Source organism: Coregonus clupeaformis, chromosome 23 (genome assembly GCF_020615455.1).
Source record: "Coregonus clupeaformis isolate EN_2021a chromosome 23, ASM2061545v1, whole genome shotgun sequence".
NCBI lineage: Eukaryota > Metazoa > Chordata > Actinopteri > Salmoniformes > Salmonidae > Coregonus > Coregonus clupeaformis.
In genome coordinates, this window is record NC_059214.1 from 43,805,121 (window position 1) to 43,831,658 (window position 26,538).

Here is a 26,538-nt window from a genome sequence, read left to right on the forward strand (position 1 = left end):
TGCCCTTGGAACCAAATGTGTTGTTGGGTTCTAGAACTACTGATTTTGGAATCAAATGTTTTGTTGGGTTCTAGAACTTCTGCTCCTGGAACCAAAAGTGTTGTTGGGTTCTAGAACTCCTGCTCCTGGAACCAAATGTGCTGTTGGGTTCTAGAACTTCTGCTCCTGGAACCAAAGGGGTTGTTGGGTTCTAGAACTCCTGCTCCTGGAACAAAACGTGTTGTTGGGTTCTAGAAACTCCTTCTGTTGGAACCAAAGGTGATGTTGGGTTCTAGAACTGCAGCTGTAACCAAGACTGTTGGGTTCTAGAACTTCTGCTCCAAACAGGTGCTCTACTGCACATCTGTTCCAATATGTCTGACGCGTTTACTAGCGCTCTATAAAAGCAGAAAACTGAGAAAGAGAGAAATAAAAGAGAGAGGTGAAGGACTCTCCTGCTGAGAAAGAGGTAACTGAGCCATTTTCTAACAGAGTAGAGGTTAAGGGAAGGTGATGACAGCTTTGTTCCATTTGGTGAGGAGCTGAGCAGAAAACTGACAGAGGGAACAAACCCATCCATCCTCCCTAGACAGTGACCACAGTAGGGCATAATCTTGACCATGGCACCTACAAGTAGCCACCTACACCCCAAAACCCCTATCCCCCAAAGTGTAGGCCAGGTCATAATCCCAACCATCTACCAGTATCTACTCTTGAGGATCAATAACACTCTTCCATTTAACTCCAAGGTTGTCTGAATGTCTTGCACATTCAGTTTGTTCTTTAACTCATGCACTAGCTTGGTTGGACTGTGAGGTAGCAGCTGTATAATTTCTCCTTCACAATAAGTCTTACAACCAGGCATCCAGTCACCAACATGTCCGTTTTTATAAAACACTCTGATTTAAGGAACATTGATGTGTGCCAACTTAACCCTGGCACGAGGGGAGCGGGAGGGAACCTCAACCTGAACCCAAGCCTCCCATAACAGGTGGATATTATCGGTCTATTGGGAGTGAATGGGTAGCGACAGGTTGGACAAACCAGGCCTTCTCTCAGCCTTTTAGTAATGGTTTATTAAACATGTACTAGACCTTTCCATGGTTTATTAGCTTAATGGTTACATAACAGGGTTCAGAATGTCAGTGAATAAATGTGCATTCATAGACTGAAGTCATGTTTATATTAATCAAGCTTTAAGATGGCATCTGGGCTTAAGGTGGTATTTAAGAGGGCAGGCGAGTGGTGAAACTGTGTGTGTGTGTGTGTGTGTGTGTGTGTGTATCACCATGTACAATATCGGAGTTATTTAAGGGTTGGGTGCTGAAAGGGTGTGTGTACACATGTGACCATGTTTTTATTTGGAAGTTTTAATGATTTTGGATCCCGGGGCAGCCTGTAGAAGGGATGGACCGGGTCGATGTGGGCCGCTCTCCATGGTTAAGAAAATAAACCGAGGAGCCAATGGGCACTTGGCGCTGCCATTCTGTCTGCCAGGGGAAAGCCCTCAACTGGGTCCGTGACTGACACCGACATGTACTGGGCAGAACTTACACTTAGGTGTGTATGAGCAAATGAGTCTGCATTTGTCTAGAGATTAAGCCTATAGGCCTAGGCCATGTTTATAAGCCAGAGTGCATATCTGTGAGTGTGTCCAGATGAGTACTTAGGCCTGGCCTAAGTCCTGTGTGTGTGTGCAGACCTCAGCTGAGTGTCTGTTATCATTAGGCACAGGGAACACAGAAGTGCAGGTGTATTGGATAGCAGGATAGACAGGGCAAGAGAACATCAACTAGTCCAAGTGAAACAAAGATCAGGTCAGCAGATAGAACATCAGTCAAAATATCATTTCTATTAACATACCCCGTTAAAATGTTCAGCTCAAAAGCCCCAAAGACATCTACTGACAATGTAGGCCTGTGTGTGATGGTTGCTTGTGTCCTCCTAGATGGCACCTGTTCACTCAGCCCACTCCTGTGGTAACAGATGGAGTGTGTGTAGAGCTGTCACGGTCATGGAATTTCAGGTGTCGGTGATTGGCGTGTCATCGACATAAGCGACAGCCGATGGGGGGGGCACAACATTAGCAAAGGAACAACATTAGTGCATTTAGGCCTAACTGTCTTGCTCATAGGCGGCATGCGAGTCTCAAGTTTGGGGAAGCAAATTTTCACCATAAAAACTGTAAAGCATCAAATCAAATTTTATTGGCCACGTGCGCCGAATACAACAGGTGTAGACATTACAGTGAAATGCTTACTTACAGCCCTTAACCAACAGTGCATTAATTTTTTTATAAAAAGGTCAAATAAAACAACAAAAAAGTGTTGAGAAAAAAATGAGCAGAAGTAAAATAAAATAACAGTAGGGAGGCTATATACAGGGGGGTACTGGGGCAGAGTCAATGTGCGGGGGCACCGGCTAGTTGAGGTAATATGTACATGTGGGTAGAGTTAAAGTGACTATGCATAAATAATTAACAGAGTAGCAGCAGCGTAAAAAGATGGGGTGGGGGTGGGGGGGGCAGTGCAAATAGTCCGGGTAGCCATGATTCCATGCATCATCACATTTGCAAACTTATGTAAAATAGCTGATTATTCCTAATGTGATTAGTAAATTGGAAAGTCATAATTTAGACTAATAAACATAACTCAATCACTATTCGCAAATAATGCAGCAGATGGTGGAGTAGGCTAGGCTATATCAGATAGTGTATGTTTCTTCCTTTGCACGGGAAAAATGTGGCCTTTTATAAAAACATTTTATGTAATTCTACTACACTTTGTGTGACTGGAGAGATTAGCAGAAGATTTTTTTATACGACTATCAAGTGGCACTGACCCAATGATAAAGACAGTAAATATGCACACTCGCCGGGGATATGGCCAATGCTCTGCTGGGGCCAATAATACTGTTTGCTCAATTAAGTTTGCCAACAATATCTGTATTCCCGGTCATGTGAAATCCATAGATTAGGGCCTAATGAATTTATTTAAATTGACCAATTTCCTTATATGAACTGTAACTCAGTAAAATCTTTGAAATTGTTGCATGTTGCGTTTATATTTTTGCTCATTATATACAGTGAGGGAAAAAAGTATTTGATCCCCTGCTGATTTTGTACGTTTGCCCACTGACAAATAAATTATCAGTCTATAATTTTAATGGTAGGTTTATTTGAACAGTGAGAGACAGAATAACAACAAAAAAATCCAGAAAAATGCATGTCAAAAATGTTATAAATTGATTTGCATTTTAATGAGGGAAATAAGTATTTGAAAACCCTCTCAATCAGAAAGATTTCTGGCTCCCAGGTGTCTTTTATACAGGTAATGAGCTGAGATTAGGAGCACACTCTTAAAGGGAGTGCTCCTAATCTCATCTTGTTACCTGTATAAAAGACACCTGTCCACAGAAGCAATCAATCAGATTCCAAACTCTCCACCATGGCCAAGACCAAAGAGCTCTCCAAGGATGTCAGGGACAAGATTGTAGACCTACACAAGGCTGGAATGGGCTACAAGACCATCGCCAAGCAGCTTGGTGAGAAGATGACAACAGTTGGTGCGATTATTCGCAAATGGAAGAAACACAAAAGAACTGTCAATCTCCCTCGGCCTGGGGCTCCATGCAACATCTCACCTCGTGGAGTTGCAATGATCATGAGAACGGTGAGGAATCAGCCCAGAACTACACGGGAGGATCTTGTCAATGATCTCAAGGCAGCTGGGACCATAGTCACCAAGAAAACAATTGGTAACACACTACGCCGTGAAGGACTGAAATCCTGCAGCGCCCGCAAATTCCCCCTGCTCAAGAAAGCACATATACAGGGCCGTCTGAAGTTTGCCAATGAACATCTGAATGATTCAGAGGAGAACTGGGTGAAAGTGTTGTGGTCAGATGAGACCAAAATGGAGCTCTTTGGCATCAACTCAACTCGCCATGTTTGGAGGAGGAGGAATGCTGCCTATGACCCCAAGAACACCATCCCCACCGTCAAACATGGAGGTGGAAACATTATGCTTTGGGGGTGTTTTTCTGCTAAGGGGACAGGACAACTTCACCGCATCAAAGGGACGATGGATGGGGCCATGTACCGTCAAATCTTGTGTGAGAACCTCGTTCCCTCAGCCAGGGCATTGAAAATGGGTTGTGGATGGGTATTCCAGCATGACAATGACCCAAAACACACGGCCAAGGCAACAAAGGAGTGGCTCAAGAAGAAGCACATTAAGGTCCTGGAGTGGCCTAGCCAGTCTCCAGACCTTAATCCCATAGAAAATCTGTGGAGGGAGCTGAAGGTTCGAGTTGCCAAACATCAGCCTCGAAACCTTAATGACTTGGAGAAGATATGCAAAGAGGAGTGGGACAAAATCCCTCCTGAGATGTGTGCAAACCTGATGACCAACTACAAGAAACGTCTGACCTCTGTGATTGCCAACAAGGGTTTTGCCACCAAGTACTAAGTCATGTTTTGCAGAGGGGTCAAATACTTATTTCCCTCATTAAAATGCAAATCAATTTATAACATTTTTGACATGCGTTTTTCTGGATTTTTTTGTTGTTATTCTGTCTCTCACTGTTCAAATAAACCTACCATTTAAATTATAGACTGATCATGTCTTTGTCAGTGGGCAAACATACAAAATCAGCAGGGGATCAAATACTTTTTTCCCCCTCACTGTATGCTACTATGCTAGCTAGCTACTATTTTCGGCAACGGGCCTTCTGTCTTGCGGTGTAACGTTAGCTATTTACTGCTGTGCTGATCTGACCAGCCACAATCGTATCCGTAAATTGACAGTTGATAGTCGGATTAGATGACTGTCGTAATAAGCAAAGAAGGAAGTGTTTTAAAATGCCTAAATAAAAGGTTGGCAATAGGTTTAGTTACCTACGTTACCTGTAGATCAGCGTGCGTGTGTGTTGTCGCTGTAGATCAGCGTGTGTACATGTTCTCAGTAAAACAGAACGTGCATCGTCATTTAATCTGTTTTCCTACCCTCGCTCTCCTTGTTAGATATTATGTACATTTATGGCTTGGTAGCAAACGTCATCGCAATTGAGCTAGTTAACATAGTATCAGTAAACAGCAGCAAGTGATATGAGCGATGGAGAGAGATGTGAGATGTGAAAGGGAGTGGAGTTACAGCCTTGCTCTATCCAATTGTAGCAGTAGGATCAAGTTACAATCTGCCCATTTCAGATAGCTGAACTATCTGAAAATGACTAAAAATACAACTTTCATAAGCCTCTGTGGTCACAAATCATGACGTTATGTTGGACCCATTTGCATTGAATAGATGTTCTTTTATATTCTCAAACTAACAGCAGTGCCTGTATGATGTCCTTCCATACAGGCATGACATGCTGGAGTGATGCTTCTATTCAAATGTTGTTGATCAGTAGGCTAATGTAAGTCCCAAATGGAAGGCAAACAGACTGTAATCTTTAACACCATAGACTCCACTGATCAGCCAAAACAAGCTTAATAACACAATGTATGCACACACTTGAATATGCATTCACCTGTATTGTGAGTATGCCTATGCCATCTTGATTTACCCAGTTTATCAAGAGATTTACAGTTCAAAAAATTATTACCATTATGTTATGTAGTTTGATTGTTTTATACCAAAGGAAAATGTATTGTTTGATTTTAAAATGTATGCATTAATGCATATATGGCTGTCTCTGGGAAATGTCATCAACATTTTCTAACTTAATTATATTGAATATCGGCATCCTTGACCCCCCCCAAAAAATTGGTATTGGCATCGGACATAAAATAATGGTTCTCTAATAGGTGCTATAGGTACCGCCGGGCCACACTTTTCATCCCACCCCCTCCAATGAACTGAATTGACCTTCAAAGATTCTCCTATCTGCGCATATAGCGGATTTGCTGATCAAAAGATCTATACAGTTTAATAGAAGGACTAAGTTAGCAAAACAATATCATATAATCAATAGTTAACACTCCCGCTTTGGGTAAAGTATATCTACATAAAAATAACATTGATAAAACAACAGTTTTACAAAAAAATCTACAGTTTTGACTGATTTTATTTTCATGACGGTCTTCATCCAAAACCGTCAATGTCATGGTTATCCAATTACCGACACAGCCCTATGTGTGTGAGCGTTATGGACTGGCGTTTGCGGCTGTGAGTCCTAGATTGGAAGTACTTGGCGTTAGAATGGGATCTCATTAAAGGCTTCCTTTATCATTCCTTCCATCCCAGTAAACGAGTGGAGAGAGGGAGGCCAGAGGAAAGGAAGTCCAGATATCTCCATCTGTCTTAGTAATTGATAAGGAGAGGATAACAACTTAGACAGACAGCTCTGACAAACACACACTTGGATTCGTCACAACTTGTTTTTCGCTGTACTTTTTTACATTTTAATTATTTGTGTACTTGTTTGACATTTTACTGCATTGTTAGGAGCTAGTAACATAAACATTTCGCTGCACCTGCTATAACATCTGCTAAACTGTGTATGCGACCAATAAACTTTGATTTGACACACCACACACGCACACACAAAACCACCTTTAGTAATCTGTCTACTTTGGCTTCCTCTTTCCAAAGAGCTTATTGTAGGCATTCTGTTTGTTCCTGCTGCACTAGCTGTGTTTGTCCTGTTTAGAAAGATGGGCTGTTTTGATGACAACATCCAGCTGTAGCCTAAATCCCTACTCCCCCATTCTTGTGTTGTTGGGACATCGGACTCATCTTTCACTGCTGTGTAACTCTGGAAACTCTTGTCCTGTTTATAGTGTATTTTGTGTTTGTGTACGTGCGTTAGCGTGTGTTACCAGGCCTATCTTGTGTACATACGTGTGTGTTCTGTGTATGCGCTCACCTACTGGCTACAGCTGTGTGTGACCCTTTATAATTCTAAAAATAGTTAGAATGCTTTGGCTGGGTATTTGATTCTCTCATAGATGCTTTAATGTTTCTCCTTCTAAATTGGTATGTGCAGAGATACTATTAGGCCTAAATATCCTACTTTATTAATAGGATATTCTGCGGTTGGACCAGCATTGTTTGCCGTTGCTGTAACCTGTTGGAGTCAGCGTTGAGAACACGCACACACAGACAGATGCGCAGTTCATCTCCTCATATGGTCTGTAATTAAGCCCTTGGTCAAGCAGACAGCCAGCCCTCCCAGTCAATATTGTGCTAACAGAAAAACAACAGATGACCTAAGAAACATAAGCAAACATGCTGAAGCTATCTTTTTATCCCTGGGCGGCTGGTTATGACTAGGTGCCTGTGTTTATATTAGCTGTAATAAATTCATTAAAGCTGTAACTGACACACACAGGCACTAGTTCATTCAAACAAGAAATAGGCCTACTTGAGTGCTCAGCTTCAATTGATATCACCGTCCCGGTCACTGCACTAACCTTCCTTTACTCTCTCCCTCTTTTTCCCTCCCTCTCTCTTTCACTTCCTCTCCATGTCCCTAAATCTCTCACTATCTCTCTCGCTCCTTCACTTACTCACTCTCCCTCACAGGTGCTTCCACATATGCGTTCCCGTAGCAACAGCCCTAACATGGCTGCCCGGAACGGCGATGGTTCACAGAACTCTGTGGTCCACCTAGACCCCCTCAAGGGCACCGTCCTGAGGGACAGCATGGGAGGAGAGAGAGGGAAAGACCTGTCCAGGGATGACCTTGTGTTCCTCCTCAGTATAATGGAGGGAGAGCTGCAGGTGAGGACAGGACAGAACAGACGTGTCCTAGTATATCTGGATCTAGGTTTATAGTAGAGGAGTTAGCCTATTAGCCTGATCCACAGTCATGACCGCTGCACTCTGTAAGGTCGCCAGATCAGGATGGTCGTACGAGGCTAGTAGCATATAGCTCAGACTTGGCCATGTTCAAAACTACACTATGGTCAAATCCTTATATGCACAAATATGAGTCATACATGGTTTCCACTAGATACAACAGCCACAAAGTCAAAAATGGCTATAGCGTAAAAATTCATGAACAAAAATGTAAGATTAGGCTTAGGAATAAGGTTAGCAGTGTGGTTAAAGTTAAGGTCAGGTTTAAAATCACATTTGAATAAGAGAAATTGTAGAAATAGGCAGGGTTTATGACTTTGTGGCTGTGGTAACTAGTCATACATCACGCAATGACGTCATTACTGGGAGATTTGTTCCAAACTGAGTTGAGCCCAGCTGTAGGTGAGCTGTAGAGGAGACAGAATGATTCAGACTAACAGAGGAATCTATTGTGACTAAAACCAGGAGTAGAACACTCCTAGACATACCTCACAGAGCATGAGACACACACAGCCAACACCACAGCTGTATAGGAAATATTTTCTCCTTCTGTTGGGAGTCCAATCTCTTCATCTCTATCATTCTTCATCCCTCCTTTTTTATTATATCTGTCCATCTCACCAGGCAAGAGACGAGGTGATCGCGGTCCTGAAAGCAAAGAAAATGGATCTGGCTCTGCTGGAGGCCCAGTATGGCTTTGTCATCCCAGGAGAGGTGCTTCGAGCCCTGCAGAGAGACTCACTCACGGCCCAAGCTTCTGAAGCCCAACAGCAGGATGTCTATGAGAAACCCATGGCTGAGGTAACAGGAGATAAACACCATCTCTATTAAAGCCATCATTCACAGTTAGGAGTGTGTATGCTTTGAGGCATGGGTTTTGCAGTAGAGATAGCGAATGATAAACCAACCAACATATTCATCCATTGCCAGTTTCAAACGACACAATGAGAACCAGTGTCTTAAGTTTAACCCAGTCTTCATGTGGTCCTCTGTAGCTCAGCTGGTAGAGCATGGCGCTTGTAACACCAGGGTAGTGGGTTCGATCCCCGGGACCACCCATACGTAAAAATGTATGCACGCATGACTGTAAGTCGCTTTGGATAAAAGCATCTGCTAAATGGCATATTATTATTATTATTATTATTATTATTATTATGTCTCTCTCTCGCTCGGTGTTAGCTGGACCGGCTGGTGGAGACTGGGAACCAGAGCTACAGGCGGATGCTCGAGCAGCTGCTGCAGGTGGAGCGTTCCCACAGTTGCGCCCTCTGCAGGCTGGAGGAGCAGGACCAGCAGCACCGTGCCTTCATGCAGCGTAGTGACGACCTCACCTGTCTATTGGAGCAGGACCGCGAGAGGTCAGTGACACCGACCGACCGCTAGCTAGCAAGCACATTTTAGCAATATTAATGTAACATCAGCCAAAACACCTCAAAACAAGACATGGAATCAAGATCAAACAAGCCACTTACGATTCCCTACATGGCAGTTTCTTGTCATTGTTGCTAGCTATCTGGCCATCCAGAATTACAACAACACACGGCCTTCTGCCCCTTTGAAGTGCACCCATCGTTTTCATGACGTTGTCAGCTAACCCGTCTATAATTTCTCTACTTTAGCTTCCTCTCTCCCAAGAGCTCATTCTAGGCATGAGGACAAGTAAGAGATTCTAGGTGAGGGTGAGATGAGGACAGGCAAGAGGACAGGTGTCATGTTAATGCAGAATTCTGCCCTTTTCACACACAAAAAAGACAACGCATAAGAAATATCTTGATGCGTTTTGTAAACGCAGATCTAAAATGATTCTTATTGTAATTTCTGCTCAGCAGACTAATTTTGTGCTTCAGTTGCACTTCTCCACTCCCATAATAATTCATGAACGGGCATTCTATCAGCAGACAGCACACTGACTGATATGTAGACTTTTCTCCGGTAATTTTCTCAGTGTAGACTACTTTTCTCTGGTAAAATGCTAGATTAACTTCAAGCAAAACATTAGGAAGAATGTAGCCAGCTACAGTGAGGGAAAAAAGTATTTGATCCTTGCTGATTTTGTACGTTTGCCCACTGACAAAGAAATGATCAGTCTATAATTTTAATGGTAGGTTTATTTGAACAGTGAGAGACAGAATAACAACAAAAATCCAGAAAAACGCATGTCAAAAATGTTATAAATTGATTTGCATTTTAATGAGGGAAATAAGTATTTGACCCCTCTGCAAAACATGACTTAGTACTTGGTGGCAAAACCCTTGTTGGCAATCAGAGGTCAGACGTTTCTTGTAGTTGGCCACCAGGTTTGCACACATCTCAGGAGGGATTTTGTCCCACTCCTCTTTGCAGATCTTCTCCAAGTCATTAAGGTTGAGGCTGACGTTTGGCAACTCGAACCTTCAGCTCCCTCCACAGATTTTCTATGGGATTAAGGTCTGGAGACTGGCTAGGCCACTCCAGGACCTTAATGTGCTTCTTCTTGAGCCACTCCTTTGTTGCCTTGGCCGTGTGTTTTGGGTCATTGTCATGCTGGAATACCCATCCACGACCCATTTTCAATGCCCTGGCTGAGGAGGTTCTCACCCAAGATTTGACGGTACATGGCCCCGTCCATCGTCCCTTTGATGCGGTGAAGTTGTCCTGTCCCCTTAGCAGAAAAACACCCCCAAAGCATAATGTTTCCACCTCCATGTTTGACGGTGGGGATGGTGTTCTTGGGGTCATAGGCAGCATTCCTCCTCCTCCAAACACGGCGAGTTGAGTTGATGCCAAAGAGCTCCATTTATGTCTCATCTGACCACAACACTTTCACCCAGTTCTCCTCTGAATCATTCAGATGTTCATTGGCAAACTTCAGACGGCCCTGTATATGTGCTTTCTTGAGCAGGGGGACCTTGCGGGCGCTGCAGGATTTCAGTTCTTCACGGCGTATTGTTTTCTTGGTGACTATGGTCCCAGTTGCCTTGAGATCATTGACAAGATCCTCCCGTGTAGTTCTGGGCTGATTCCTCACCGTTCTCATGATCATTGCAACTCCACGAGGTGAGATTTTGCATGGAGCCCCAGGCCGAGGGAGATTGATAGTTATTTTGTGTTTCTTCCATTTGCGAATAATCGCACCAACTGTTGTCACCTTCTCACCAAGCTGCTTGGTGATGGTCTTGTAGCCCATTCCAGCCTTGTGTAGGTCTACAATCGTGTCCCTGACATCCTTGGAGAGCTCTTTGGTCTTGGTGGAGAGTTTGGAATCTGATTGATTGATTGCTTCTGTGGACAGGTGTCTTTTATACATGTAACAAGTTGAGATTAGGAGCACTCCCTTTAAGAGTGTGCTCCTAATCTCAGCTCGTTAACTGTATAAAAGACACCTGGGAGCCAGAAATCTTTCTGATTGAGAGGGGGTCAAATACTTATTTCCCTCATTAAAATGCAAATCAATTTATAACAATTTTTACTGATAATTTCTTTGTCAGTGGGCAAACATACAAAATCAGCAGGGGATCAAATACTTTTTTCCCCTCACATTATTAATATGATGACCATACATAGTTTTCGCAAAACATACCTTGTTTTTTCCTTGTAAGCTCATTTACTTGTGTGGCTGCTACAGTTACAGTTCTGTTATCATCTGATGAAAATGAAGCTATTTTCTGCCGGATGTGTTGCACTAATGTATTGCACGCAAAAAGCAAAGCAAAAAAAAACAAAAAAAACATTCAATATAAAATGTAGGATGCTTATGGTTTTAAACATAGATTTTTTTGATGGTCTGCGCTTTGAAAATGCAGATTTCTGAACTGTAACTTGACCCCTGGAGTGTTCTCTCTCAAACGAGTGAGATCACACACGCACTTCTAAGCCTCACAATGCTTACATTTTATCTGCCATGTTTATCTTTGATATCAGACACACTCCTTCAATATGACTGTCTTTACTGCATTATTTATCCTCTCGGCTTCTCTCCCTTTCTAAAAATACACACACAGGCTACTCCTTGGAGCTTGACAGGGAGAACATTGAGTTTGTGATACGCTCTCAAAACATTACAGCAAGAGAAAAATCTCCACGCTTTGACAAGAGACTACAAATGGTTGTAAGTGCTGGAGAGGAAAAACGAAATACTGGAAGTAGGAGATGAGACACTGAGCAGGGAACGTATCTCAAATTTAAATCTGCCCTTTATCGCTCACGCTCTCCCTTTCTTTAGTCATCACTCAATCCCATCTCCTGCGTAATTAACACACTGATCTTACGTCTCTCTCTCTCCCTCTCATAATACACAGTGCCTCAGTGAGGAATGTCTCCCACTTCTCCTCTTTTAAATCGCACTCCTCATTCTCTCAATCCACCCACTCGGGGTTTAAAGCCATCCACTTAATATCGGTCCCCCCTTCCCTCCCTCGTTCCCAATCCTCTGGTAAATAAAACAGAGATGAAGGATGATGTAGTCTCAGCGTGTTATAGCATGATTTAGGGTTTTCATACTGTTTCTGTACCATACCGGGGTATCCGGTATAGGCCCCGTTTAAAAAAATTTTAAAAATCGACTGGTCGATTGTTTGGTCGATAGGCTGTTGGTCGACTGAGATTTCTTTAGTTGAGCAGTCACAAATATATATACAGTGAGGGAAAAAAGTATTTGATCCCCTGCTGATTTTGTACATTTGCCCACTGATAAAGAAATGATCAGTCTATAATTGTAATGGTAGGCTTATTTGAACAGTGAGAGACAGAATAACAACAACAAAATCCAGAAAAATGCATGTCAAAAATGTTATAAATTGATTTGCATTTTAATGAGGGAAATAAGTATTTGACCCCCTCTCAAATCAGAAAGATTTCTGGCTCCCAGGTGTCTTTTATACAGGTAACGAGCTGAGATTAGGAGCACACTCTTAAAGGGAGTGCTCCTAATCTCAGCTTGTTACCTGTATAAAAGACACCTGTCCACAGAAGCAATCAATCAGATTCCAAACTCTCCACCATGGCCAAGACCAAAGAGCTCTCCAAGGATGTCAGGGACAAGATTGTAGACCTACACAAGGCTGGAATGGGCTACAAGACCATCGCCAAGCAGCTTGGTGAGAAGGTGACAACAGTTGGTGCGATTATTCGCAAATGGAAAAAACACAAAAGAACTGTCAATCTCCCTCGGCCTGGGGCTCCATGCAAGATCTCACCTCGTGGAGTTGCAATGATCATGAGAACGGTGAGGAATCAGCCCAGAACTACACGGGAGGATCTTGTCAATGATCTCAAGGCAGCTGGGACCATAGTCACCAAGAAAACAATTGGTAACACACTACGCCGTGAAGGACTGAAATCCTGCAGTGCCCGCAAATTCCCCCTGCTCAAGAAAGCACATATACAGGGCCGTCTGAAGTTTGCCAATGAACATCTGAATGATTCAGAGGAGAACTGGGTGAAAGTGTTGTGGTCAGATGAGACCAAAATGGAGCTCTTTGGCATCAACTCAACTCGCCGTGTTTGGAGGAGGAGGAATGCTGCCTATGACCCCAAGAACACCATCCCCACCGTCAAACATGGAGGTGGAAACATTATGCTTTGGGGGTTTTTCTGCTAAGGGGACAGGACAACTTCACCGCATCAAAGGGACGATGGACGGCGCCATGTACCGTCAAATCTTGGGTGAGAACCTCCTTCCCTCAGCCAGTGCATTGAAAATGGGTCGTGGATGGGTATTCCAGCATGACAATGACCCAAAACACACGGCCAAGGCAACAAAGGAGTGGCCTAGCCAGTCTCCAGACCTTAATCCCATAGAAAATCTGTGGAGGGAGCTGAAGGTTTGAGTTGCCAAACGTCAGGCTCGAAACCTTAATGACTTGGAGAAGATCTGCAAAGAGGAGTGGGACAAAATCCCTCCTGAGATGTGTGCAAACCTGGTGGCAAACTACAAGAAACGTCTGACCTCTGTGATTGCCAACAAGGGTTTTGCCACCAAGTACTAAGTCATGTTTTGTAGAGGGGTCAAATACTTATTTCCCTCATTAAAATGCAAATCAATTAATAACATTTTAGACATGCGTTTTTCTGGGTTTTTGTGTTGTTATTCTGTCTCTCACTGTTCAAATAAACCTACCATTAAAATGATAGACTGATAATTGCTTTGTCAGTGGGCAAACGTACAAAATCAGCAGGGGATCAAATACTTTTTACCCCTCACTGTACACTGCTCAAAAAAATTAAAGGGAACACTTAAACAACACAATGTAACTCCAAGTCAATCACACTTCTGTGAAATCAAACTGTCCACTTAGGAAGCAACACTGATTGACAATACATTTCACATGCTGTTGTGCAAATGGTAGGACAACAGGTGGAAATTATAGGCAATTAGCAAGACACCCCCAATAAAGAAGTGGTTCTGCAGGTGGTGACCACAGACCACTTCTCAGTTCCTATGCTTCCTGGCTGATGTTTTGGTCACTTTTGAATGCTGGCGGTGCTTTCACTCTAGTGGTAGCATGAGACGGAGTCTACAACCCACACAAGTGGCTCAGGTAGTGCAGCTCATCCAGGATGGCACATCAATGCGAGCTGTGGCAAGAAGGTTTGCTGTGTCTGTCAGCGTAGTGTCCAGAGCATGGAGGCGCTACAAGGAGACAGGCCAGTACATCAGGAGACTGTCTTTAAAAAAAAAAAAATACACAGCGCGGCAAGCACACACACACACGCATTATTTAGGACTCACTAACACCTCAAACGTCCCCAACTCTTTCATGTTCTCAAACGCCCATCCCCAAATGTATGATATTTATTGATCAGATGATCTTCTCAACAAAACCCTCTGAAAGTAAGGAAGTCTTGTGGCAACATCACATAACAGATGGCCACTCCAAGCAAGTCCCCAACGGTGATGGAAAGAGAGACAGTGAGTGCGAGAAAGGATTTCCCCCTTTTAAATCAGTGCTGGGTTAGATATCCCAAAGAAAATGTTTTGCTTGGTCATCCCGAGGGACTGGACAGTGTGAACTTGGCCGAGTTGTCGTGGAAACAGCCAGCTGTTCTGTCCGTCCAACATGGTCATGTATCCATCGGCCCAGCCAGTAATGTGTGAGGGACGTGGGGATCTTGCACTGCAAATTCACTGTTGGTACGGTCTAAACTGCTGGGTTCATTCAGAATTATACTAGTATGGCCTAAAATATTGGTTAATGATTTGATACAGGCAACAAATTCAAAATATGTGCATCCATAGTCTGAACTGCTGGGCTCATTCATGGTCTGCTATAGTACCATTGAGAGGGGAAAATAAGTGGATACGGCAGTCCCAGAGGACTCTGAGAACAGGCTCTGGAATGTGTGCCACACTCAAAGTACACAGCCCCAATCCACTAAATAGTTTTGTCACAAAAACAGATCAGTTATGAATCACAACTGAACTCCTCTGGAGAAGTTTGGCATGACTCGATGGAGAGTCGGTTCTTATTAGAGAAAGAGCAGATTAGAGGCACTTAGAACAGCAGGGAGGCCTCGTCTGGCTCAACACTGATGGGAGTAAAACCCCAGATGCACACGCACACACTGCTCACTAAGGCCTACTACCACTGGCAGGGACATAAGAGACGTACATACAGATAATTGCAAACAGCAACTGCATTGTCACAAACATCTATTGATTTCATAAAAACCCATTTAAAACCCATTCTGTCCAATTGCTTGAGTTCTAGTATTATGTTGAATAGGGCGCACAACATGCAGCTATGGTAGTGTAGCAGTGTACGATAACTAGTGAACAGTAGTTCACTGTGCATATCTGTTCGGCCTTCCTAGAAATTATACCTCTCAGTGGAGAGAAGGCGAGAGAGAGAGAGAGAGCGCGAGAGAGAGAGAGAGCTCTTCTCATAACAGGCCTATTACGAGGAAGCCATGTTTGAGGGCTTTCCTGGAAATGCCTTTGAGGGATCCAATCATCCGTGTAATTGTGGACAGCCAATGAGGCAGCAAGCCCCTCCTTGAAGGGAAACAGGACCCCATTAAACCCTGTGCTTAGAGTTAGTGGTCCTCTGAATACTTAAAAAAAAAAATACATCCTTCCTTCCTTCTTCCTCCCTTCCTAGATTTTTATGTGTCACGATCAGGCTACTTCAAGGGAGTCAAGGAAGGAACGATGTATTCCTGAAGTATTACAGGACTGTGGATTGAATGAGGAGCACTGTCTGATCCACACCACATTCATTCAGTTTCCAAATCATTGATTATGCAGTACTCATAGTTAGGGACCAGGTAAATGCCTAGGCTAAAAGGTCCAGACCAAGTTTTACCACAACAGGTTATAAAAAATAAATAAAAACTTCCGGCTCTAGTTAAACAGTAGTAACACAACATCCAGTAGTTCCTGCCTTCAGAGTAAACTACTACCTGAAAGCATCATGGCTATTACAGTGCTGTAGCTGCAGGATCTACACATACTGGAATTGGAACCACATGCTGCTAATCAGATTGGTCCAGGTTTAATGGATGTCACATGAGCGACTTCCTCCTGTGTGTGTGTGTGTGTGGCCATTGACCAGAGTTTTAATCCTATGTTGACTAATTTGCATACATACACACTCACCAACAGTTTCCAGAGAACTGTGGGCCTTCAGGCTGTTTTGGAAATGCTTGTGTGATGACGGCATGTCACAGGGGACATATTTCACCCTTAATTGGGGACTTGAGGCTTTCTCCCTTGAAAAACATCTATTTCCTCCTCAGAGTAGATTGAGCAGTGCTCCTCTAGAGCAACAGTTCCCATGAGAAACGGAGAGCTCCAAATGCATCTTTCTGTGTGAGTGAATGAGGGGGAGATAATGTGTGTGTGTGAGTATATGTAAGCGTATGTGTGTTTGAGTACGTGTGTGTGTGTGTGTGTGTGTGTGTGTCAGTATACAACAGAGTGTACAAAACATTAGGAACACCTTTCCATGACACAGAAGGTGTTCCTAATGTTTTGTACACTCAGTGTATGTAAGCGTATGTGTTTTTGAGTACATGTGACCGTGTGTGTGTGTGCGCACAGTGTATTTTTTGCGCACGTGCGTGTTGTTCCTTAGCCAGTGTTCCTGAGGAGACAGCATTTCTGTACACCTATAGAACACCTTATACGGATTAGAGCTGCCATAGGCCTCAATGCATCTGTCCCATATATCAGAAAGAGGGTGAGAGAGAAAGAGAGAGACCATACCTATATACACGTGGATGTGATTGCAGACCTACGATGTCATCTCTCAGTCAGGTTATCATGCTCGGCGGCTAGCACCAACGTGTGGCTCCACACACACAGCACTGTCCTTATTGTACACTAATGTGAGTGCTGCCAAGTAACTGGTTAGAACTGAGATGGTGTGTGAGGTCCCTCGTCTATCTTTCTATCTCTTCCTCTGTCCTTCCCTTCAGCCTCTGGCATGGCTGCAACATGACCTCATCTGGAATGGGCTGATATCCAACACACATAAATATATGTTTGAACACAGAGTTCAAAAAGTAGCAAACATGACAAACACACATTTTTCAAAATGCGTTCACACACACACACACACAACATACACTAGAGGCTGTCAGAGCCCCGTATAAGGTCTTGTGATGATGTAATGTGCTGTTGGGCTGTGCTGTCTGGCTGGGAGTGTGTGGAGAACACTTCTCATAATGTTAGTTTTCTGCCTGGAATGCCCACATTGCTAGGAACGCCTGGAAGGAGAGATGGGTGAGCGGAGGGAATAGGATTTGATCCGAGACTTTACGGACATACAGATCAGGTAGGAACAAACCCAGATGAACTAAGGAAAACGCTATAGAAGTCCCTTTAGTGTGTGAGTGGGTGAAATGGTTTAGCCTACTTTTAGGTTCTGCAAATTACTCCTAAAATTGCAAGTAATTATTTAGCTATACAGGGATGGATTTAGGTCTGCTCTTATTAGCCTACACATAGCCAAAAGTTATGACACAAAATAATGATAAAATGCTAAATTAGGCTTAAAGTATTTGGCAAACACTCAAATTAAATTGCACCCATAAGTCTATTTGGATAACTTGCCTCAACAACATTTATTGATTTATCAGAGAAATCTAGAAAAGAATACATCCTTCAGTTAGCCTAACATCTAAAAGCAGGTAAAGGTAACAGTAATAAGGCTGCCAAATCATGATCAAATATTCCTCTTAATTTATATTACTAGAAATTATAGGCTACATTAGCCTACATATTCACACACAGACTATGTATGGTTACTATTACTAATCACATTTACGGGTAGAACAATGAGCTAATCCCAAACTCAGTTCACATTTCCCACAACGCTCCAGGCATGGATTTTACAGCACTCTGAACCATGTTGCTGATAAATCAGTTGGGAATTTTCAGTGAGAAGATGTGCCAAGTTGAAACTTATTAAGTGAAATAGCACTATTTGAACACAGCATTCAGTTTTTCAATGAAGGAATGCTGTAAGCATGCAAAATGCAGGGTCAACTTTATGACCAGTTTGTCCAGAATTGGGATTAGGCTGTGTTTTGGGCCTGTGTGTGTGTAAGAAAATTCCCATTGAGTACTGACAGTCATCAAGCTCAATGCAAGACCTTACATCATGGAGTGTTTTTGATGTTTTCTGTTACTCTGCACGCTAGCTCTGCCCTACAGAAACCCTATAGGCATCAGTCACTAGGCTATACATTGGAACACATCTTTACAACACAAACAATGAATATCAAATTAATGTCAAAATAATGTAAACTTACATCAGCTTTGTGCGTGCTAATGTCAGTGTGTGTTTTCCAACATGTTTATGCCGGTGTGTATGATGAAATCTGGAGGACTATGTAAATGTTGCCAGTCTGTAATTGCCTGTGGAACAAGGGGGAATTCCTATCAGAGTAGGTACACGGGCAGGAGGGCAGGAGGAGCCGCAGTAGGGAGGGTACTAAGGGGTAGAGGAACCCCTTTAATTAACCAACTGCTCCCTGACAAAGCACCATCTGTGATGCCAGTCAAACATCCTCGCAAACACCAGAGGGACAGGGACATGGAGACTGGAGGAAAAGGAGATGGACAACACGCGGTTCAGTACAGTACATGGAGGTGAAGGAACAGAGTTTGTTCCTAGAGAGAGCACGGAGGGCCAGGGAACAGGGAGGAAATTATGTCTCCGTCATGGACATGGTACATTTCCTGTCTGAACGTTTGCTCACCAGCTCAGCAGTGTACTGTAGTAGACAGAGGGAAGAGCGTGTGGGGGACTTCCACATTGGAAAACATTGCATTCAGATGAGAGGCAAATGCAGGCAGCCATTGCATGTCTTGATTTGATTGAATGTAAAGGCTCGTAAACATTGAACAGAAGTGTAGTTGTTGTAGACTTTTAAATATATGTTAGCCTACATCACTAAGTTAAACCACACCTTTCAATATAAATTACATTTTCTTTGTCTCCCTCTTCTACAGGCTGAAGTTGCTGCTCATCCAGGAGAAAACCTACTGTGAAAGAAAGGAGGAGAAGAGCGAGATAGAGGTCTCTGCTTTAAAGGAAGAGCTGACTAAACTCAAGTATTTTGCATTGTTGGTTGTTGACGAGCAGCAGCGCCTGACAGATCAGCTTTCACAGCAGAGCAAACGTGTCCAGGAACTGACGGACATTGTCGACCACGCCCAACAGGAGCTAAACTCCACCCATTCCAGGGCAAAGGAGGGGGAGCTTAACGTCATTCGCTTGGAAGCAGAGTTACTCGAACAAGCTTCTCACTTCCGCCTCAACCAGGAAGCCATGATGGCCAAACTGGCCAATGAGGACACCCAGAACCGACAGCTGCGGCAGCAGTTGGCCGCCCTCAGCCGACAGCTGGATGAGCTGGAGGGAACCAGGAGCACCCTCCAGAGGGCAGAGGAGGAACTGCAGGAGCTGAGGGACAGGCTAAGCCACAGGGGAGAAGGGTGTGCAACAACCCCTGGCTTGCTCTCAGAAGTGGAACAGCTGAGGAGGAGGGTGGTGGAGATGGAAGGAAAGGACGAGGAACTGATCCGCATGGGAGACCAATGCCGGGACCTGGACCGCAAACTGGGGAGGGAGTCCAGCCAGAGCCGAAGCCTGAAGGCCGAGGTGGACAAGTTGAATGATCGGATCAGTGAGCTGGACAGACTGGAGGAGGCTCTGGGAAAAAGCAAGCAGGAGTGCAGCGCTCTGAAGGGCAGCCTGGAGAAGGAGAGGGCCAGCACCAAGCAGCTGTCTGGAGAGCTGGATACCCTCAAGGTGCGGGTGATGGAACTGGAAGTCATCGAGGGCCAGCTGGAAAGATCAGAGGGGGCGTTGAGACTGGACTTTGCCAAGTTGAGAACACTCACAGTGGTGCTGGTTGAAGAGAGGAAGAACATGGCCGAGAGATTCAGGCAAACAGAGGAGAAACTCCAGGAGAAGAAGGATGGGAAACTGCAGGCTGAGCGCGACAGCGTGTCGACAGCCACAGAGAAACTCATTGAGGAGAGCCGCAAGGTGCTGAGGTCTAAAGCAGAGCTGGAGGAGAGGATTCAGAGCGTTGTGAAAGAGCGGGACGAGCTGCGGGTGAGGCTGAGGGCAGAGGAGGATAGGAGCGGGGATCTGCAGAGCAAAGTTAGCGCCATGAAAAAGAGGATTCAGGTCCTGGAGGTCAAAGACGGGGAGTTCTGTCGAGAAGTCAAGAGCCCCCTGCTGGACAACACTAACCACTGCTACCAACAAGAAGAGAACAAAGTCAAAGAACTCACCCAGGAGGTAGACAGACTGAGCAGGAGACTCATGCAGAAGGGAGTGGTGGAGGGTGAGCTGATGAAGGCAGAGGAGGACTTTGAGTCCCTGGAGAGGAGGTGGTCCAAGGAGCAGGAGAGAGCCAGGGCCCTGACAGTGGAGCTGGAGGAGTCCAGGAAGGAACTCTCTAAGTACCAGCTGGCAGAGAAGGAGGTGAAAAACCAGGAGCACCTCCTCCTCAGGCGACTCCAGGAGGAGCAGGTCAAGTCTGTCCTCCTCAAAAGGGAGGTGGAGGCTCTCAAGGAGAAGGTCCAGTGGCTGATGGGAACAGAGGAGTCCATCTGTCACATGCAAATGGACAGCTCCACCCTGCAGAAGAGGCTGACCCAGCAGGAGGTCAGGAACAGGGAGCTGGCCAGGGAGATGGAGGGACTGACCCATGAGCTGGACAGGTACCGGCGATTCAGCAAGAGCCTCCGGCCCGGCATAACTGGCCGACGCTTCTCAGACCTCCACCTGTCCACCAAGGAGGTGCAGACAGAGCCCGCAGACACCCTGCCACCGGACTACAGGAGCCCGGCTCCGCTGGCGCTGAGCGGTAAATCGTATGAGGTGATCGATGGAGAGGACCCAAATCAAAACGAGGATCTTGTCCTTAACAAGTGCAACTCGCCTCTGTTAACAAGCATTGAAAGCTTGAACCACCAAAACAATAATGTGAGGCGATTCAGCATACTTTCACCCAATGGCAAGGACAATCAACATCCAATTAACAGCAAATTGTTAAAGGGTAACTTTGACCAGAAAGGAGATGTGATGCTTGCACACACGCCAGGGCAGCCCTTACACATCAAGGTAACGCCAGACCATGGGCTCAACACGGCCACACTGGAGATCAGCAGCCCCACCGCCGACAATGCCACATCCTATACCAGCACCGCCGTCATCCCCACCAGTGGAGCCCCACCAAAACAGAGAATCACCATCATCCAAAACGCTGCAATCTCCCCAGTGGCCAGAACAAAGAGCTCCCCGCCCCCAGAGAGGTTTGGCAGCCCAGACAAAGCCCTCTCCCCTCTCACCATGACCCCCATCTCTGTAAAGTCCCCAGACTACTCCAGAACAGTGTCGCCTGACCACACCGGCTCTCCCATCCAGATGGTAACAGTCAGTACTGGATCGCTCGAATCCACTGAGGTCATAGGTCAAGCCATGTTCCATGTGAGCCCGGAGAGGCGGAACGGCTGGCAGCTCCAGAGGTCTAACAGCACTGGTCCCAGCGTCATCACCACAGAGGACAACAAGATCCACATCCATCTTGGGAGCCCATATATCCAGTCTATAAATGGTATAACCCAGAGCCAGTCTGGGGGACCGTACCACACCCCCGGACAGGAACCAATGACACCGGTACTGACCAATGGCTGCCACATCAAAGGCGGCAGTAAGATCACCAGTAGCATCACCATAACCCCTGCCAACACCCCTGTCGCACGACCCTCACAGATTACAGTAAGTGGCCCTTATGTTTGAAACGCCCACCTCCATCCAGTCTCTAGTGACCTAGATTCCCTTACTCAACCCGGAGTCCCTTTCACCACAAAAGCAACAGAGAATCAGCCCAAACCAGCCTGCCTGAACAGCCACATCATCATCATAATAAGTGTATTGTTACATTACTGTGTGCACGAGAAAGCACTTATCTAATCCTGTCTGGACTCACACCTGCACTGACTGTAAACGGTCACCTAAAGCCATTCAAGCCTACTACTTACAAATATAGCCTCCCACATTTCTGATATGTGCATTTAACAATTCACTATACTTTGTGTGCATTACATTTTTTAACCATTAAAAACAGTTTGGTTTCTTTTGTTGTTTCCCTGTTGTCCATTTACTAAAGGCTAATTCCTAATGAATATTTTGACTATAAATCTAAAATACCATGTTTTTTGATTAGGTTATATTCTTTCTGATGGGTCTCATTCACTGTAAAAGACTTTAAGAAATGGCAATGTTTACATGCGCACCAATATCCCATTATTATTCGGGATACTCAAGTATTCAGTTTTTGAGTTGACGCATCTAAAAAAACATCATATCCCCTTTACAATAATCAGAAAAGGCTTGTATCCCAGTTATGAGAAACCCGGATACATTTGTGGGTTTTACGCACCAGCCAAGCTTCTGGGAGAGTGCGATGGATCCCTTTTGATTAGTTATTAAACCCGGATAAGATGCCTGTGATATGCTGATCTTAGACGGGATACTGTGGCATGTAAACATATTATCCCGTTTACTGTTGTTTTTCGCGGTCTGCACAGGCTCAGTTTCGCATATCATGGATGTTGTGTGAGGATGTTGTCATCTGATTGTCAAACAAATGACTTCAAAAAGTAGGCTACCTGCGCAGTTCGATCCTCCAAAATAATTTATTTTGCTGATACTCCATACTGGACTGTATAGCCTACTGGCTACTTTCACCCCTAATTTAGACAAGTTTCTGCTAATAATTTCTGACATTTGGTAGGCCATATAATTTTTTAACATTTAAGTAATTTAGCAGACGCTCTTATCCAAAGCGACTTACTAATTGGTGCATTCAATTTAGGATAGCCAGTGGGACAACCACCACTGGGGGAGGGGGATGTAGAAGGATTACTGTTATACTATTCCAGGTATTCCTTAAAAGAGGTAGGGTTTCAAGTGTCTCCGGAAGGGGGTCAGTGACTCCGCTGTCCTGGCATCGTGGGGGAGCTTGTTCCACCATTGGGGTGCCAGAGCAGCGAATAGCTTTGACTGGGCTGAGCGGGAACTGTGCTTCCATAGAGGTAGGGGGGCTAGCAGGCCAGAGGTGGATGAACGTAGTACCCTCGTTTAGGTGTAGGGTCTGATCAGAGCCTGAAGGTAAGGGAGGTGCCGTTCCCCTCACAGCTCCGTAGGCAAGCACCATGGTTTTGTAGTACAGGTCCCCTGTAGCTCAGTTGGTAGAACATGGCGCTTGCAACGCCAGGGTTGTGGGTTCGTTTCCCACAGGGGCCAGTATGAAAATGTATGCACTCACTAACTGTAAGTCGCTCTGGATAAGAGCGTCTGCTAAATGACTAAAATGTTAAATGTAAATGTAGTAGATGCGAGCTTCAACAGGAAGCCAGTGGAGTGTGCGGAGGAGCGGGGTGACATGAGAGAACTTGGGAAGGTTGAACACCAGACGGGCTGCAGCGTTCTGGATAAGTTGTAGGGGTTTAATGGCACAGGAAGGGAGCCCAGCCAACAGCGAGTTGCAGTAATCCAGACGGGAGATGACAAGTGCCTGGATTAGGACCTGTGCCGCTTTCTGTGTAAGGTAGGGTCGTACTCTGCGAATGTTGTAGAGCATGAACCTGCAGGATCGGGTCACCGCTTTGATGTTAGCGGCGAACGACAGGTTGTTGTCCAGGGTCACGCCAAGGTTCTTTGCACTCTGGGAGGAGGACACAATGGAGTTGTCAACCGTGATGGCGAGATCATGGAGCGGGCAGTCCTTCCCCGGGAGGAAGAGCAGCTCTGTCTTGCCGAGGTTCAGCTTGAGGTGGTGATCCGACATCCACACTGATATGTCTGCCAGACATGCAGAGATGCGATTCGCCACCTGGTTATCAGAAGGGGGAAAGGAGAAAATGTATTGTGTGTCGTCTGCGTGGCAATGATAGGAGAGACCATGTGAGGATATGACAGAGCCAAGTGACTTGGTGTATAGAGAGAATAGGAGAGGGCCTAGAACTGAGCCCTGGGGGACACCAGTGGTGAGAGCAAGTGGTACGGAGACAGATTCTCGCCACACCACCTGATAGGAGCGACCTGTCAGGTAGGACGCAATCCAAGAGTGAGTAGCGCCGGAGATGCCCAACTCGGAGAGGGTGGAGAGGAGGATCTGATGGTTCACAGTATCAAAGGCAGCAGATAGGTCTAGAAGGATAAGAGCAGAGGAGAGAGAGTTAGCTTTGGCAGTGCGGAGAGCCTCCGTGACACAGAGAAGAGCAGTCTCAGTTGAATGACCAGTCTTGAAACCTGACTGGTTTGGATCAAGAAGGTCATTCTGAGAGAGATAGCAGGATTGTTGGCTAGAGACGGCACGCTCAAGAGTTTGAGAGAAAAGAAAGAAGGGATACTGGTCTGTAGTTGTTGACATCGGAGGGATCGAGTGTAGGTTTTCTGAGGAGGGGTGCAACTCTCGCTCTCTTGAAGACGGAAGGGACATAGCCAGCGGTCAAGGATGAGTTGATGAGCGAGGTGAGGTAAGGAAGGTCTCCGGAAATGGTCTGGAGAAGAGAGGAGGGGATAGGGTCAAGCAGGCAGGTTGTTGGGCGGCCGGCTGTCACAAGTCGCAAGATTTCATCTGGAGAGAGAGGGGGGAAAGAAGTCAAAGCATAGGGTAGGGCAGTGTGAGCAGGACCAGCGGTGTCATTTGACTTAATAAATGAGGATCGGATGTCATCAACCTTCTTTTCAAAATGGTTGACGAAGTCATCCACAGAGAGGGAGGAGGGAGGGGGAGGAGGAGGAGGATTCAGCAGGGAGGAGGTGGCAAAGAGCTTCCTAGGGTTAGAGGCTTGAAATGAAGAGTGGTAGAAAGTGGCTTTAGCAGCAGAAACAGAGGAATAAAATGTAGAGAGGAGGGAGTGAAAAGATGACAGGTCTGCAGGGAGTCTAGTTTTCCTAAATTTTCCGCTCCATTACCAACATTTGGTAGGCCATTGTTTGTCAACTATAGTTGGATACATGCAGCTTCCCTTCTGTCATAACTTGTTGCCCTCTGAGACTAAATAAAGTAGTGCTCACCAGAATAATGTCTTACATTGATAGAATGTAAAGTTGTCTGTTTTGAATCTCATCACGGACAACTTTTAGCAACTTTTCAACTACATACTACTTTGCAACTACTTAGCATGTTAGCTAACCCTTCCCCGAACCCTTTTAGCTAACCCTTCCCCTAACCCTTTTAGCTAACCCTTTAACCTAACTTAACCCATTGCCTAGCTAACATTAGCCAGCTAGCCACCTAGCTAGAATACGTAACATATCATACGAAATGGAGTGTCCTGGGTTACGTACAGAATAATACGAAATGCTCTGAGACCAGTTTGTTTATGCGGTTGAAATACTGTCTGTTTGCATAAGTGTCAAAGACAACACATTATAGGCACATTCACATTTTCTCAAGAGCTGCTGAAAGAAAGAAATCATATTTCCCCACTCCTGTTCCCGAGACAAAATTAACATTTGATCTATAATTTTACTGCAAGAAATGCATAATTCTGCAGAAGTTAATATTATATTACGCTTCATGTGGAGGTTATAGGCCTCCATATTTCAGTTACTATTCAATTTAACCGATATGAATTTAAATTAGGAATATTCTGTTTATTCATGGCTACAGGGATACTCGCGAGCGGGATATCAAGTAAACAGCTTATCCCGAATAAGACCTTAAGCGGAATATGAGTTACTATACAGAATACGGTGTGCATGTAAACGTGGACATTGTAACTTCGAACTGGTTGAAAATAGCAGTTGGAAGTTGGATATTTTTTAAATGCTGTCATTTTTAATACTCACTGAGACCTAAAAGGCAACTCCACCACTTTTCAACCTCATGTTCATTATCTCCAGCACAATATCAGTGTCAAAAAGTTAGTAAAATCTAGTAAAAAGTTCTGTCCGATAAATAGCGATTTTCAAACACTATGACATTAGCGGTAACGTGGGGAGCAAGAAAATACCCTCCCTTGTGCTAGAAACTTAAAATATTTTATTTTTTTCCTTTTAATCCTACCCTGTGATGTCACAGAGAAGCATTTTTTTAGGACCTTTCTTCTCATCTTTTTAACCACATATCATAGAAACGCGCTGTTTTCACATATGTAGACAACGGTTTGGTGCTGGAGATGATGAATAAGGTTGAAAAGTGGCAGAATTGCTTTTTAATACAGAGGATTTTACCATGAACACAGAGGATCTTACCATGAACACAGAGGATCTTACCATGAACACAGAGGATCTTA

General features: G+C 44.7%; 2 protein-coding genes across 3 annotated transcripts in view; one reads left to right on the plus strand and one right to left on the minus strand.

Annotated features, from left to right (window-relative positions):
• cmss1 (cms1 ribosomal small subunit homolog) overlaps positions 1-26,538 on the minus strand; it is a 61,385-nt gene that overhangs the window by 24,429 nt on the left and 10,418 nt on the right. The window lies entirely within an intron of this gene.
• LOC121536520 (filamin A-interacting protein 1-like) overlaps positions 1-26,538 on the plus strand; it is a 42,852-nt gene that overhangs the window by 9,829 nt on the left and 6,485 nt on the right. Inside the window, exons 2-5 of one of the 2 annotated variants that reach the window (XM_041843851.2) lie at positions 7,509-7,706; positions 8,409-8,585; positions 8,964-9,142; positions 19,222-22,006. In XM_041843851.2, the coding sequence (XP_041699785.1) occupies positions 7,521-7,706; positions 8,409-8,585; positions 8,964-9,142; positions 19,222-22,006 (3,327 nt within the window). In that variant the 5' untranslated portion in view covers positions 7,509-7,520. Of the gene's footprint in view, positions 1-7,508; positions 7,707-8,408; positions 8,586-8,963; positions 9,143-19,221; positions 22,368-26,538 lie in introns of those variants that run through there. The other variant, XM_041843852.1, reaches the window with a different exon arrangement.